Source organism: Pomacea canaliculata, linkage group LG6 (genome assembly GCF_003073045.1).
Source record: "Pomacea canaliculata isolate SZHN2017 linkage group LG6, ASM307304v1, whole genome shotgun sequence".
NCBI lineage: Eukaryota > Metazoa > Mollusca > Gastropoda > Architaenioglossa > Ampullariidae > Pomacea > Pomacea canaliculata.
Window position 1 is genome coordinate 19,854,770 of NC_037595.1, and position 13,086 is coordinate 19,867,855.

Genomic DNA, 13,086 nt, shown 5'->3' on the forward strand with positions numbered 1-13,086 from the left:
CAGACCTTGTAAAACACGATTGGGCTATGTCGGAGTAAAATAAACTTTTTTGTCATCAGTATATTAGGGCTGTATGGAGGTTAAATGTCCCTTTAACTTGAAAGATGGAAATTAAAGAGCTCAAGAACTTCACCAACAGTGGGAGCTTGAACTTTATTTTGTGATTTTATCATCACCCCACTCGTATGTTACTAAGTACCGGTGTCACGATCTCATGTTTTGCCTTAGAAAACCTATTGCCTTCTCACAGTGCGAAGGCGCAAGGGTCAACAGGTCATGTCCACTAAATGACGGGTCGTTTCCGCCAAGATAGCACTCATGTGGAAGGCACATCAACAGCGTTGGATGCCTCATTCGGATCGAAGAACGTGGGTTTTGAACTTTGCGAATTGCGATACTGATCTAAGCATTTTTTTTTTTTGCTAACCATCGTTAAATTCTGGATCTAGTTTTAGCAATGGGCGAAGGTAAAATGGCTCAGCTGCGCACACAGATGGAAAGATTACGCACTTTCATCACTACAAAAAAATTCTGGGTTGGTGTGAATAGAAGTGAGAAGAATACCATAAGGTATCAAGTAAAGCACTATGTGCTGGAAGGCAAGTATTCTATTTATGATCTAATCTGTCACAATTATAGTATAAGAAATATTATTACATGTCATTTCTTAATGAACCAAGCATAGGAAGTCTAATATTTCATCACTGCTTTTTCATTGCATGACATCAAATGTTACTGACACAGTGGTATTAGGATCACTTGCACATTGTTGGGGAGTGAGAAAAAACTCAGATAAATTTGTTAGGACATCACGTACTTCTGCTTAAGATACATGTCCTCATAGCAATGAAATACAGTTTTTAAGGCCAGACACCGGTCGAAAATCTGACCAAAATCTTCATTTTTGGCCATTTTGAGATATTCAAATGTTAGGATTTTCCAACTTACATTTTATCCACCCTTAAACTGATTTTTCATAAAAACATCTAGAAATATGTTAATTTTGCTTATAAAAACAGCCCCTTTTTCAGAATTCTCCTTGCTTTGGTCCGAATTCGTGAAAATAGGGAATGTTTGGCGCATAGCAACTCAATCGGTCGTTTGAAAAACTAGGCCAACCATTATATCAGCATAAAGAGGATTCATTCAACTTTCGAACAAACACGTGTTCAGGGCCGTGGGAAAATTCCACGCGCAGTAATACACTCTTTTCGAGACTAGACAAAGGAACGGAAAATTACATATATGGATGATGCGTACACACAATTTGCATACAGCCAATCACAAGTGTTCACTACCGGCCTTGGCCGACATATAGGTCACCCGAACTCACTTCGGGAACGTTCGGCTGTCCCATCAACCACTGCGCATGCTTTCCGGTTGTAAACAAATGAAGTAATGGGAACCACGGACCTTCATACCTGGATGAGTGACTCTCCTTCGCTGCCTCTTTGCCCTATCATTGAAGTTCGAGGCTTGACAAAGAAGCCCACTCATTTCCGTTTCCTATTTCAAAATGGCCGATCTCCCCATCATCGAACAGATTCTAGAAGTGAGTAATTACGCTTTTCTTTTATCAGAAAACTTTCTGAAGAAGATTGATTGTAAAACTAATAGTAGAGTTATTTGTAACATGTATTCTGTTTGTTTATAGAGATGGACTGACCTTATCGAGCGTGTTATCATATAAAATTCATCGTTAGGACATACTGTATTGATTTGTTTTACCACAGACATTGACGTTTTGAAACAAGTGAACGGAATGTTCTTTTCTGAAAAAAAATATACTTTTAGACATAATTTATACCACAGTTTAATCAGATTTCTTTATTGAACGTGCGCTTAATAATATAATTTATTATTTTGTGCAGAATGAAATCGAACTCTGTTGTGCTGTTAATAAGAATGAGATGGCATCATCTCAAAACATACAGTTGAAAGAGGTGGGCAGCTATATTTGCTAACTTTTTCAGTCCTTTAGAGATATCACAATAAGTGTGTTATGTGTCCACTTGATACGAGTGTTCATTATTATAAAACATTCTTATTTTAAAATTTTAAAGAAACCTAAGTTTGTTGATTATAGTAGTGTCAGTTTGTTTATTTAAAATAAATGTAATTGTTATCTGATCAAAGTATAATAAATGTAATTGTTTTTCTTATTTTGCAGAAGCGTCTTAATATTTAATAATGTTGCAAAGCAAGACTAGTATATTATCATATATAGCAATTAGCATATTATCAGTACAAGCAAAACAATATATTTTGATAATAAATGATTTTTGGTGATTTCTTTCTAATCATCAGAAGTATTGATCAATTAATAATTGCAATATGTTTGCAGCTTGACTTGGAAATAATTGACAGTGTGTGCACGTCACTGTCACAGAACTGCGTGTTACACAGTGCAAGAGATTTCTTCAAGCAAGCATCAAGTGAGTATGTAAAGCAGTTCCTAGACATCAGGGATGATGATTACAATAATTTTTACACATGTACATTGATTTTTACTTTTTTCTGCAACTGGTTGGTAAGACCTTCAACAGCTGAGGGTCTGAAAACCAATAAAAAATTTAATGGGGAAGGGGGGGAGATATTACAAACTACATACATTTATGGATGGGTGACACTAATGCTTCAGTTTGTTTCTCTTCAGTAATCAGACAACTAATGCTACCATAAAATGTATTCCACTGCATAGAAACATGCTTCAACCAAGTAATTGTTCTCCAAATTATGCAAAGAAAATTTGCATCAGGAGTTTAGGTAGGAGGTCTCCTAGTATAAGATATTGTGTAATAAACTGGACATGGAAAGTATTACTTGTTATGTTTAGGATATACTTTTACATATATAAGAACATGGGGTGGGGTTTCAACAATTTTAATGGATGGTCTGAAAAACGCTAGGAATTTGTTGTTATGCTTTTTATGGATGGAAATGGGTTAGCTGCCATTTACATTTATGAAGTCTTCATAGTGGTCAGCTAAAATTGCAGTTTGTTGATTTGAGGCTTATCATATATTATATTGTTCTGCCCTCTCTTAGCTATCTGTCCTGCTTTTTTAATGTTCTTGTTAAATTTGTACCTGTCTTGCTATGCAATGATTTCACCCCAGCACACCTGAAGGTCATGGTGCTGTATATAACAGATGTTTGCAGAATTTTGAAGTGCACATTAAAAGCGTTTAGTATCTCAGACAGTACAGGCAGCTATGCACTTTCTTAATAACATTATCTACATGAGCTTTCCAAATAAGTTTGATCAGTCAACAGTAATCTGTATTTTTTTATAATCCTTGATCAGTCAGAGAGTGTTACACAGCTAACAACATGCATAGCATGAATACACGCTTTAAACATCAGTTTTTCTTTTCTGAACACAGATTGACTTAGTTTGCTTATAGGTGAATTTTAATGTTTTACAGGATCACAGCTGCTTGACAAGATGGGATTTTTGAATGCCTGCTTGGTGCACAAGACAAAACTTCCCCATTCTGACAGAGAAAAGTCATGGGGAAACTTCCATAAGGCAAACATTCAAAACATGGGAGCATTGAACAGCGTGACAGGATCTCCAATGATATCATCGTGGTTAACTTTACGATGCTTTGAATGTTTACTTAACAAAAATTACCTGGTAATCGCCTCCTCAACAAATATAGACAACATAAATGAAGAGTTGTCAGAAGATATCCTGGACATAGTAAACTACATTGGAGGGAGTATTATTACTAAAATGAAACAGAGGCTGCAACGGGGTAGGGAGAACTCTTCAAAGGAAGAACAGCTGTTGTGTCTGGCACATCTAACTCAGGAAGATGATGGTGTGCACAGCCTTACTAGCACCTTAAATAGAGGTGGTCTGGTATTTTTAAAGCCTGCAACCAAATATTTTTTCCATCTGCTGGAGAAAAAGACCCTTGAGGTCTTTACTTTAGAGTCTGTAGAAAGGTGCAGACTGGTTGATTTTCAAACCATGTGCAGCCAGGATAGTGTAATAGCGTCGGCATTCAGCGGACTGACATATGAGGCAGAAAGTGCCGAGGACAATAAGGAGGCTGTGTTTGAAGGGATTGTCAGATTATATTTTAAGGTGCGAGTTCACCATGAATGCAGACAATATATGGAAAAACAAAAACTCAGTGCGGTCTTTGCCAAAAAAAGTCTGCGAAAAACCCTTAAATCAAACAGCCACACACAGTAAGTTTTATTGTATGATGTGTTGTGTGCCTATTTGAAATAATGTCAGCATGAATTAATACAGCATGAATTAATACAGCTTTTATATACTATATAGTGTAAGCTTTGTTATTGTTAATGTTATAGGCATAATCTGTATCACATCCCCACTTCCCCTCCCACACACATAGTATATATGTTAACGCAATGAAGTGATGTAAATTTGCTTCATTTCAAAGTTACCCACACTAACAACACTTAATATGCACATAAACATCATCCACTTAGTCTGCACTCACAAATACAGTTGAAAATCACCAATTTTTAGTGAAAATTTAATAATAATAATAATAATAATAAGTTTATTTATAGAGGCCTTTTCCAATCAGCAGGCAGGCTCAAGGCGCTTAAACTCATGAAGATGCCTAAGCACGCACTTTTCAACAGGCATCAAATGCATCTTACAGATACAATCATCATCATTCAAATCTCTCTCTCTCTCTCACACACACACATGGGTGGAGGAAACCAGCAGAAGCCAAGAACAGAACAGGCTTGACAGGGCTATAGTAATCCACAAAAGCCAGTGAACCTTGGCACACTGCAAAAATCTCCTGCAATCTTCAGGATCCTGGTTTCAATTTTTCACAGTCCATGATTTACAATTTAGATCTGCAGTTTATTGTTGACAAGGTCATTAGAAAGAACATGCAGAATAAAACTTCTGCAAATGAATGAATTTCCTGGGACACATGGTTTTCAATTTCTGGCACTGAGGATCAAAGCATTAGTGAATAGAATGGTCTAGTACGTTTGAGGAGCATGATAGCCCAAACATGCATTTAATCGGGACCTCGGTCAACGTCGCTGCTTTGCACAAATCCAAAATCTAACCACTGCAAATGTAGAGAGGAAATACAGTACATGGCTCGTATATTATAAAAGGTGAAGATTTCATGGTCAGCTTGTGATGACAGTGAAATCATTTATTCGAGTAACACGGTATATTACAAATGTGAGATGAGGTTTCTTGGATAAATGAAGGCATATCACTGTTTAACAACAGCCAAATGACTGAAGACACTGAATGTGGTAAGTATTCTCAAATGTTGGGTTGAAGAAATACAAAGGGGCAATCAAGTAATCCCCCCAAAAAAAAGGAAGAAAAAGATAGATACCACACTATTGATTGCGATTTGTCCTGCACTTTTTCTTCATTGGACTGCTTGTGATAGTCACCGCAGGTCGCTGCTGATTTGCCCCTTTGATATTTCCCTTAGGAGTAACTATGAGAGCCATCTGGCGTTGGAGCCTGATGCTGTTCTCTTGGTGGCCAAACTGGAACAGATTGGGATTTTCAGCACTCCTCCCTATAGCTCTGTGACGCCCAAAATGTTCCTCAAGGGGATCCTGGCAAAATTTATGGCTTAGAACAAATGGTACACCATTTGAAAGAAGATACCGCGTTACTTCAACAAATGATTTCACTGTCATCACAAGCCCCCTGTATGTTTGCAGTGAGAGAAACATTTTTTGTCTCTCTCCTGCCGAAAATTGCCCTTGCCTGTTCTGAACTGATGACCTCCAGTCTTCTAAATATTGAAGAAATTCTCCTTGTAGAAAGTCAAACCTAATGTCGCTCACGTGTGTGTATGGGAGCAGGTCTGGCTTCCTGAAACGTTTACCCTCTAAGAGGTTCCTGGAATTGAGACAGTCAAAAAACCTGTCCATCAGGAGGATGAATCTGGCAGTCTCCTGCTGTTCAGGGCCACCATACTCCTGCATTACGCGTCCCACTTGATGGCTCAACACCTGTGCAGCTAATCTAACATTCATCACAGAGTGTGAGGTCAGATTGATATGGTCAGCAGTAAGGCTCGTCCTTCTGAGATGGAGTGCTTGATCCATATTATACAAGTCTATAATATGCTGCCATAGTATGTGCTGCCCATCCTTCCAGAGAAGTCTAGAGTTTGACCCCCAGTGACTGCTATGGATGATGTTTCTGACGGTCTTGATGAGATGGGGTGGGTCCGAGATGAAAAAAATTCTCTCTCGGGGTGAAAGATATTTATTGTTTTATAGCACAGTTCTTTACTTTCTCCATGCATCTGGTACAGCCGCTGGTTGGCTGGAGCTTTATCACTGGTGCTGGCAATAACTTTTAAATTACATGCCTCCAGACAACCAACTGCCTGCCAGAACATGTAGTACAACTGGTCAGCAGAAGCAGTTCTGGTCCCAAAGTATCCCAGACTCATTTTTAAGGAAGAGTTTACTCCAACGACGTAAAAAACCAGAACATGTGATACCAGCTTGTTTGTGTCGTGAAAGTTCCACTTGTCCTTGTTGACAAATCCTATCAGCTCTCCTGATCTACTGTCAAAGACAAGGTCACTTTTCACTGACATTTCGTCATGTAGAAGCACCACATATCGCTGATTTTCTGAGAGTGTTGCAGAAAACTTGTTAAGCTCGTCCATAACTTCAGGCTGAAACCCTTCTTGAGGATGTATTGCACTAGTGTATTCCTTAAGCGTGGCAGTTCCTGGCAGCTTTAGGACACCTGTTTTTCGGAGAGTCTCATAAGCAGCTTTACTTTTGCTATGGATAAGGATGGCAAGCCTGATCATCATTGGATGCCACCTCATCCCATGTTCTTTTCTCCGAAAAGCCTTTTGCTGCTCCTCCCAGAATAACCTTGGCAAATCATCATCCTGGAGCTCAGTCATGTCAACAGCACTAAGGCTGTTGTGCATGTCTTTGGTCATTGTCATAGAATCTTCATTCAAATTCTGCTTGAATGCCCTAATTTGAAGCTGCTTTTTCTAAACGTATCTTTTCCTTGCGTTCTTCTTTAAAGAGGGTCTTCAGCTGATCAATGTCCAGGCAGTGAAGTGGGTCATTTGGTTTTACAGGCTGTAATATTCTTGACTCTTTACGCTTCTTTTTCTCAAGTAGTGCATGTTCAATTTGATGACAAACCATGCAATAAGTTGAAGAATTGCTGGGGAGCAGAAGCCAGCACTGAACTGATCTGACTGATGATATATGGCACACCACATCATTAACTGTTGTGTACTGAATGTGACGATAAAATTGTGTTTGCCCATCAGGTAGGGCAGCATATTCTTGCAGTGAACTTTCAGTTACCCCAGTGCAAATCGACATGACCTGCAGCTCCTGCAGAAATGTACTTAGCCTTTTTGACTCCAGGTCTGTCGTCAAGCGTGGAGCAGGCACCCCAAGAACCTGAAAACATTATCTAAATGTTCAGTTTTTTTTTTTCAAATTGCCCAAACTATTCCTATAAAGTATTAGTTGTACATAAAAAATAACAAATATACAACAAAAATAAATATGTTATCTGATCAAAGTATAATCCAGTGAATAATAATTATGATAAAACTAAATATTAATTTTAGGTAGATAATGTCTGCCTCTTTTGAAGTGATAGATCAGAGGCAATAACTTTTGTTACCTCATAATAGCAGAATTTTTTTTCTTTAGTAACCTTTACATTGTGAAGAATTTCTATCAATTAAAAGATTAAGGTGGGATCCCTATACGGTAAAATGTGATTTTCTGGTGCCGTGGTCGTTTTTGAGTTAACACCAGATTTGCGTACTTTGACATATATTAAAACAGATCCCGATGTGTTTTTGTTTTAAAATTTGTGTTTTGATGCTTTATAAAATATTTTTTCACACCTACCCCCACCGATTTTGTCTCCAAACCTCGTGCTGATACCAAAAATGGCTCTTGTTTGAGCCTTGGTTACGCACAGTTCAATCGCGCGAAAGCCGACATGTTGTATACCGTTTGAACCGGCATTCTCTCCCCTAGCTCACTATACAAGTAAAAGGCCAATGGTAACAATAGTTTCTAAGCTATTTTTAACTAAATGAGGTCACTCTTTTTCGTATTGTCCACTGCTATTGGCTCACAATGTAGTTTCCGGTGCAAAATTTGAAACGGCGCGATCCGATTGGGTCTTGACCCTAGCAATGAACACTTCCGTCGACATCAAAATGGCTGACATTTGTCGATTCATTCCAATTCACTTGTGATAGGCGCATAGTTTATTAAATATCGTTGAATTTATGAGTGAGAAAAATAAGTCATGCCGTAAGAAACATTCTTTGGAGTTGAAAAAGCGAAATACAGCGACTACACAACGAAATAACACGAGTGTTGGGAAGTACCACGTGCCGAAATGACATCGCGATGATGTGCAAGTAACGACCGTCCCTGACAATTTAATAAAATTCCGATAGTAACATCTTTTAAATGTGGGGAAATTTAAGATTTTAAAAGGTTTTTATTATAAATTTTGAAACGCAACGATACGGCACACTTGAAATTTTATTTAGCGAGTCCATAAATACTTTTTGTTCCCCAACCCTCCTCCATGCCTCGCTTACTGAGTACACTTGTTGTACGATATAATAAACATTTCTGGAAATTTTTGCCCAACCTGTTTTTGTGGCAGAACGAACTATAAAAGTTTTCTGATGGATATTTCCTGCCCATAACCATTTGATCACGATTACATAGAAATGGAAACTTAACAGTAGCGTCACTATCAGGTAAATCGTGGAAGTTTCAATAAATTTGGCTATGCGGTAAAGAAATATGGTAACCTCATAATAATATTGTGATGATAAACGACAAACCATTAAAATAAATAAGCAAATGTGCATGAACTCTTAAGTAAAATGGTGCTTAATCTAATAAAGACAAGCAGATTATAAGGCTATACCTGAAATCCAGGCACCAAGAAAGCAATAAAAGGAACAAAAAAAGCTAATAGTTTCCGAGCTAGAAAGCTGTTAAAGTTAAATATATAGTCCTGGGATACTGGGATAGACTTCAATTACATAGTAGGATGCCAATTGTAACATATAAACTCAGTCATATATTTTTCAAAAATAATCTGATACAGGATATATTCATTTTCAATCTTTAAACTTGAATTTTTCTGATTTCCGTTTTCGATGCAACGGCTTGAATTAAAAACACCAGATCTCAAGATAGGATCATGCTACAACATTCAAATTTTGCAGTTTTATTTAGAAATGTATAAACTAAAGATTCACGGAAGGGATATCCTGATAGAAACATTAATTTGGCTGATATTGACTTTTGAAAAGATAAAAAAGTACAATTGCCGAGTCGACAGGTGGGTACCATGTTCGACTGGTTATATCTCCTACACCTCTTAAGATAAGAGAAAGTTTCTTCCGTCAAGCTTTAGATTACTGTCTCTAGTTTATAAAAACACTAAAAGTTTTGTTGTATGACATATGGTATTGTGTGTCTTGATTTTTGAAATACTTGTACGTTTTGAATGAAAAACGTTGATTAAAATCAAAATTTTCATTGTAGGTACCCAAAAACATTTTTCATGTGCAACATATATGGTATTTCAACACTCTATGGTCTAAAACTTAAAAAAAGATTAAAAACAAATATTTTAGTCCATTGGTGTAGGGATCCCACCTTAACAAAACAAATTTAAACCATGTCCATCTACAATACATGTTTTATAAAAGAAATGACGGAGGTAAAAATGTGTTTCAACAACAGCTTACCTTCACATAAGCTTGTGTGTTGTTTTCGGCTCTCAACTCGACAATAATTTTCCATACATATTCGGTCTCTGATGAAACCCCAATCTGAACATTTGCTGGAGTGTTTACTTTGATTATCCATGGTGCTTGAATTTTATTTAAATCTTTCTTGATGTCTTCAAAGTTTTTGTAGAACACACGTTCTGGCAATGGAGGTTGTTCTCGTTCAGTCTGTAAAAGAAGACAGCTGCAGTTACATTCAGCGATAAAATTTATTTTAATATTTTTTAAATCACCTTTATCTTTTCATTGCTCTCCTATAAATAAAGAGGTAGTACCTGGCCTTTATTTTTAATCTCACTTTATACTGTTATGTATTATACATTTTATATTATAAAGACTAAATAAATGAGCAGACAAATTTACAGGTTTTGGCCTTGTGGTTTGGGTGATTCATGTAATTTGCTTGGCATCCAACGAGTTGGCAAGCTCCATGGAACAAGACCGCTACATTTTCCTGATGGACCTGTAAAATGTTAGGATTTGGTTAAAAAAATTATTGAATAAAACAACATAATGAAATTTAATTGGAAGAAAACATTACTAATTTCTTCTCTCCTCACCACATTAAAAAACTTGGCGGTATCATACAAATCAGAATTTGAGAATGTCATTGTTTTTACAATGGAAAATTCGTATTTTATCAAAATAATATAAAGCACATGATGATGCTGCTGATGATTATAAGAAAACTACTAGAAAGTACAAAATAGTGTTCACGTTCTGGGACATAATTCAAAACATTGCCACAAAATATGTCTAAAATATAACCATCAGCATCTCCAGAAAAAGCTTTAAAAAAATAGCATACTTATTGGCACATACCGTATTTTATGCAGCCTTCCTCGAAATGTCGAGAGCAGATCTTGGCGTTCTTTGGATTGAAGCTTTTATCGCACCGATTGATAGCATGAATCAAAGCCGCCCTCCACTTGTCTTGATCTTCGCTCTCGCCTGCTTTAGGAATCGATATGAATGACAAGCCTCTACACTTCGCTTTAGTGGTATGGCACCCAACAATGCAACAATGTGCACCTTTCCATTTTTTTGCTGGCTCTTGTGAATCCATTTAGGTCTGCGAGCAGATGCCGTGTGTAAACGTATATCGGAGTTCATACAAGCCGCCGTACCGGAAGGTAAGAGTGTTCGCAGTCTCGGTTAGCCAACGAAAGCAAGACTAACCGCGGCCTTGACCCCAAGTCACGCATCCAGGTATGAAGGTCCGTGATGGGAACTATAGGATTCTTTCTTTCTGAGACGTTCACGCTGCGTGTTAGACGTTTACTGCACGTGTCAGAAGATTACTTTGCTCAAAATGCCACGTAAAGTAGGAGTTAAACGACAAATACATCTGCAGAAATTGGCAGAAGCAAAAAAATCAAAGAAACTTCACACATCTGCCACTTTCGATACTGAGATAAGTGCCTCGCGGAAAAAAATCGAAACTCTGAATCTTGCAGGCAATATCGGTGCTGTTTTCCAACTGATGTGGATGATTGTGAATGTGTCTGAGCTCAACAAGCCTCTTGCAGATGTATTTTGTCCGGAATGCAACGAGAAGCGGCTTTCCTACAGTATTTGTGAAGGGGAGAATTCGGGCTTCAATTCAAAGTTTGTGTTCAAGTGCGGAAATTGTTCTTATCAACGTTTTGGTAACTCGTCACCACGTGTAGATGGCAGTGAAAGCACAAAAGAGCCCTTTGAAGTGAACCGTCGAATGACACTTTTTAGTCACGAAACGGGAGGAAGCCATGCTCTTTTGCAAACCTTCTCCACTATTATGGGCATACCAGGCATGGCCCTATCGACTTTTCAGAATCATGACAAAAAAGTGACAGGTAAGTGATTTTTCATGCTTTGATGCAATCTGTTAATGATTTCGCAGTCTGTTAATGATTCTGTACAAAATTAAATAACATCTTTTATATTTTTACTATATATTTTTTGTAATAGTTTTACCATTTTACTTTTTTGTATGATATGATGGTTATTATGATTATTGGGAATGACATTTTCATTAGAACTGTGCAGATATAACAGGGTAAGCAATGTAAAGAATAATATCCATTTAAGATGGAATGATTATTTTTACTGTGGATATCTTTAGTAAAAGCATGCTTCTTTCCATTTAGCTGCTGAAGTTAGTTCAGGATTTACTTCGCTTGAACGCTCTGCGGCTGTGATTCGAGAAGCCTATGCTGAAACTGATGAAGATCTGAAGGAAGCACTTAGGAAAGGAGAAAACCCTGTCATTAACATAAGTGTATCCTTTGATGGTACATGGCATAAGAGAGGATATACCTCTATTACTGGTGTTGGTATTTGTATAGATATTCTAACAGGTCTTGTTGTTGATTTTTGTGTTTTGTCAAAATATTGTCATGCGTGTAAAATTGCAGAGGTAAGAGGGCTATCAGCAGCTGAACTAGCTGCTTGGAAAGAAGAGCATGCCCCAGATTGCTGTAAGAATCATTCTTTGTCAAGCAAGGCTATGGAGTCAGAGGCAGCCAAAATTATGTGGGGAAGGTCTGTAAATAAATTTGGTTTCAGATATATGGAGATGCTCTCGGATGGTGACTCCTCAGCATATAAGGCAGTTTGTGATCTGAATCCATACCCTGATTATGAGCAAAAGGTAGAGAAGCTAGATTGTCTTAATCATGCTCATAAGAGACTGGGGACAGCTTTGCGCAAACTGGCTAAGGAAGGAAGGCTGGGTGGGCGTGGCTTAGGTCGCCTCACTGAGGCGAAATGTGACAAGTTACAGAGGTTTTACAGACAAGCTATTGTAGAGAATATCCCTAACATTGATGATATGAAGAATGCAATCTGGGCAAGTTTGTGGCATTCAATGTCTACAGACAATGAACCCCAACATCGCCAATGCCCAAAAGGGAAAAACAGCTGGTGTTTTTACCAAAGGGCTTTGGCTAACAATGAGAAAGTGCCTAGTCATAAAGAGCATCCGTCTTCAACCTATCTGACCACACAGGTAGCTCACAAAATGATCCCTGTGTATAGAAGAATGTCAGATGAGGTGCTGCTTAAAAGGATGCTTCATGAGGGACACAAAATAATAATGTTTAAATTCAATGATATGGTCTAGATGCCCCAAGACTGCTTTCATGGGCTTGAGAAGAGTAGAAGGTTCAGTTGCTCGTGCAGTTTGTGCTTTTAATGAAGGAGCTTATGAATTAATTTCTGTAATGAAAGAGCTGTATGTTGATGTAAACACAATTACTCTGACACTGCTGAATAAAAAAGATGAACA

The 13,086-nt window shown here is 37.7% G+C and overlaps 2 protein-coding genes across 2 annotated transcripts; one reads left to right on the forward strand and one right to left on the reverse strand.

Moving 5' to 3' along the window:
• The first annotated feature begins 443 nt into the window (after positions 1 to 443).
• LOC112565662 lies at positions 444 to 4,295 on the forward strand. The gene is made up of 4 exons (XM_025241277.1): positions 444 to 1,552; positions 1,872 to 1,943; positions 2,345 to 2,435; positions 3,429 to 4,295. The coding sequence occupies exons 1-4, from the start codon at positions 1,517 to 1,519 to the stop codon at positions 4,205 to 4,207; spliced, it is 978 nt and encodes a 325-aa protein (XP_025097062.1). The 5' UTR covers positions 444 to 1,516; the 3' UTR covers positions 4,208 to 4,295.
• Positions 4,296 to 6,990: 2,695 nt separating this feature from the next.
• On the reverse strand, positions 6,991 to 10,884 carry LOC112566929. Its single transcript, XM_025243358.1, has 3 exons — positions 10,851 to 10,884; positions 9,777 to 10,057; positions 6,991 to 7,434 (listed from the first exon to the last, which is right to left on the reverse strand). Exons 1-3 carry the CDS (start codon positions 10,882 to 10,884, stop codon positions 6,991 to 6,993), a joined length of 759 nt encoding a protein of 252 aa, XP_025099143.1.
• Positions 10,885 to 13,086: the final 2,202 nt, after the last annotated feature.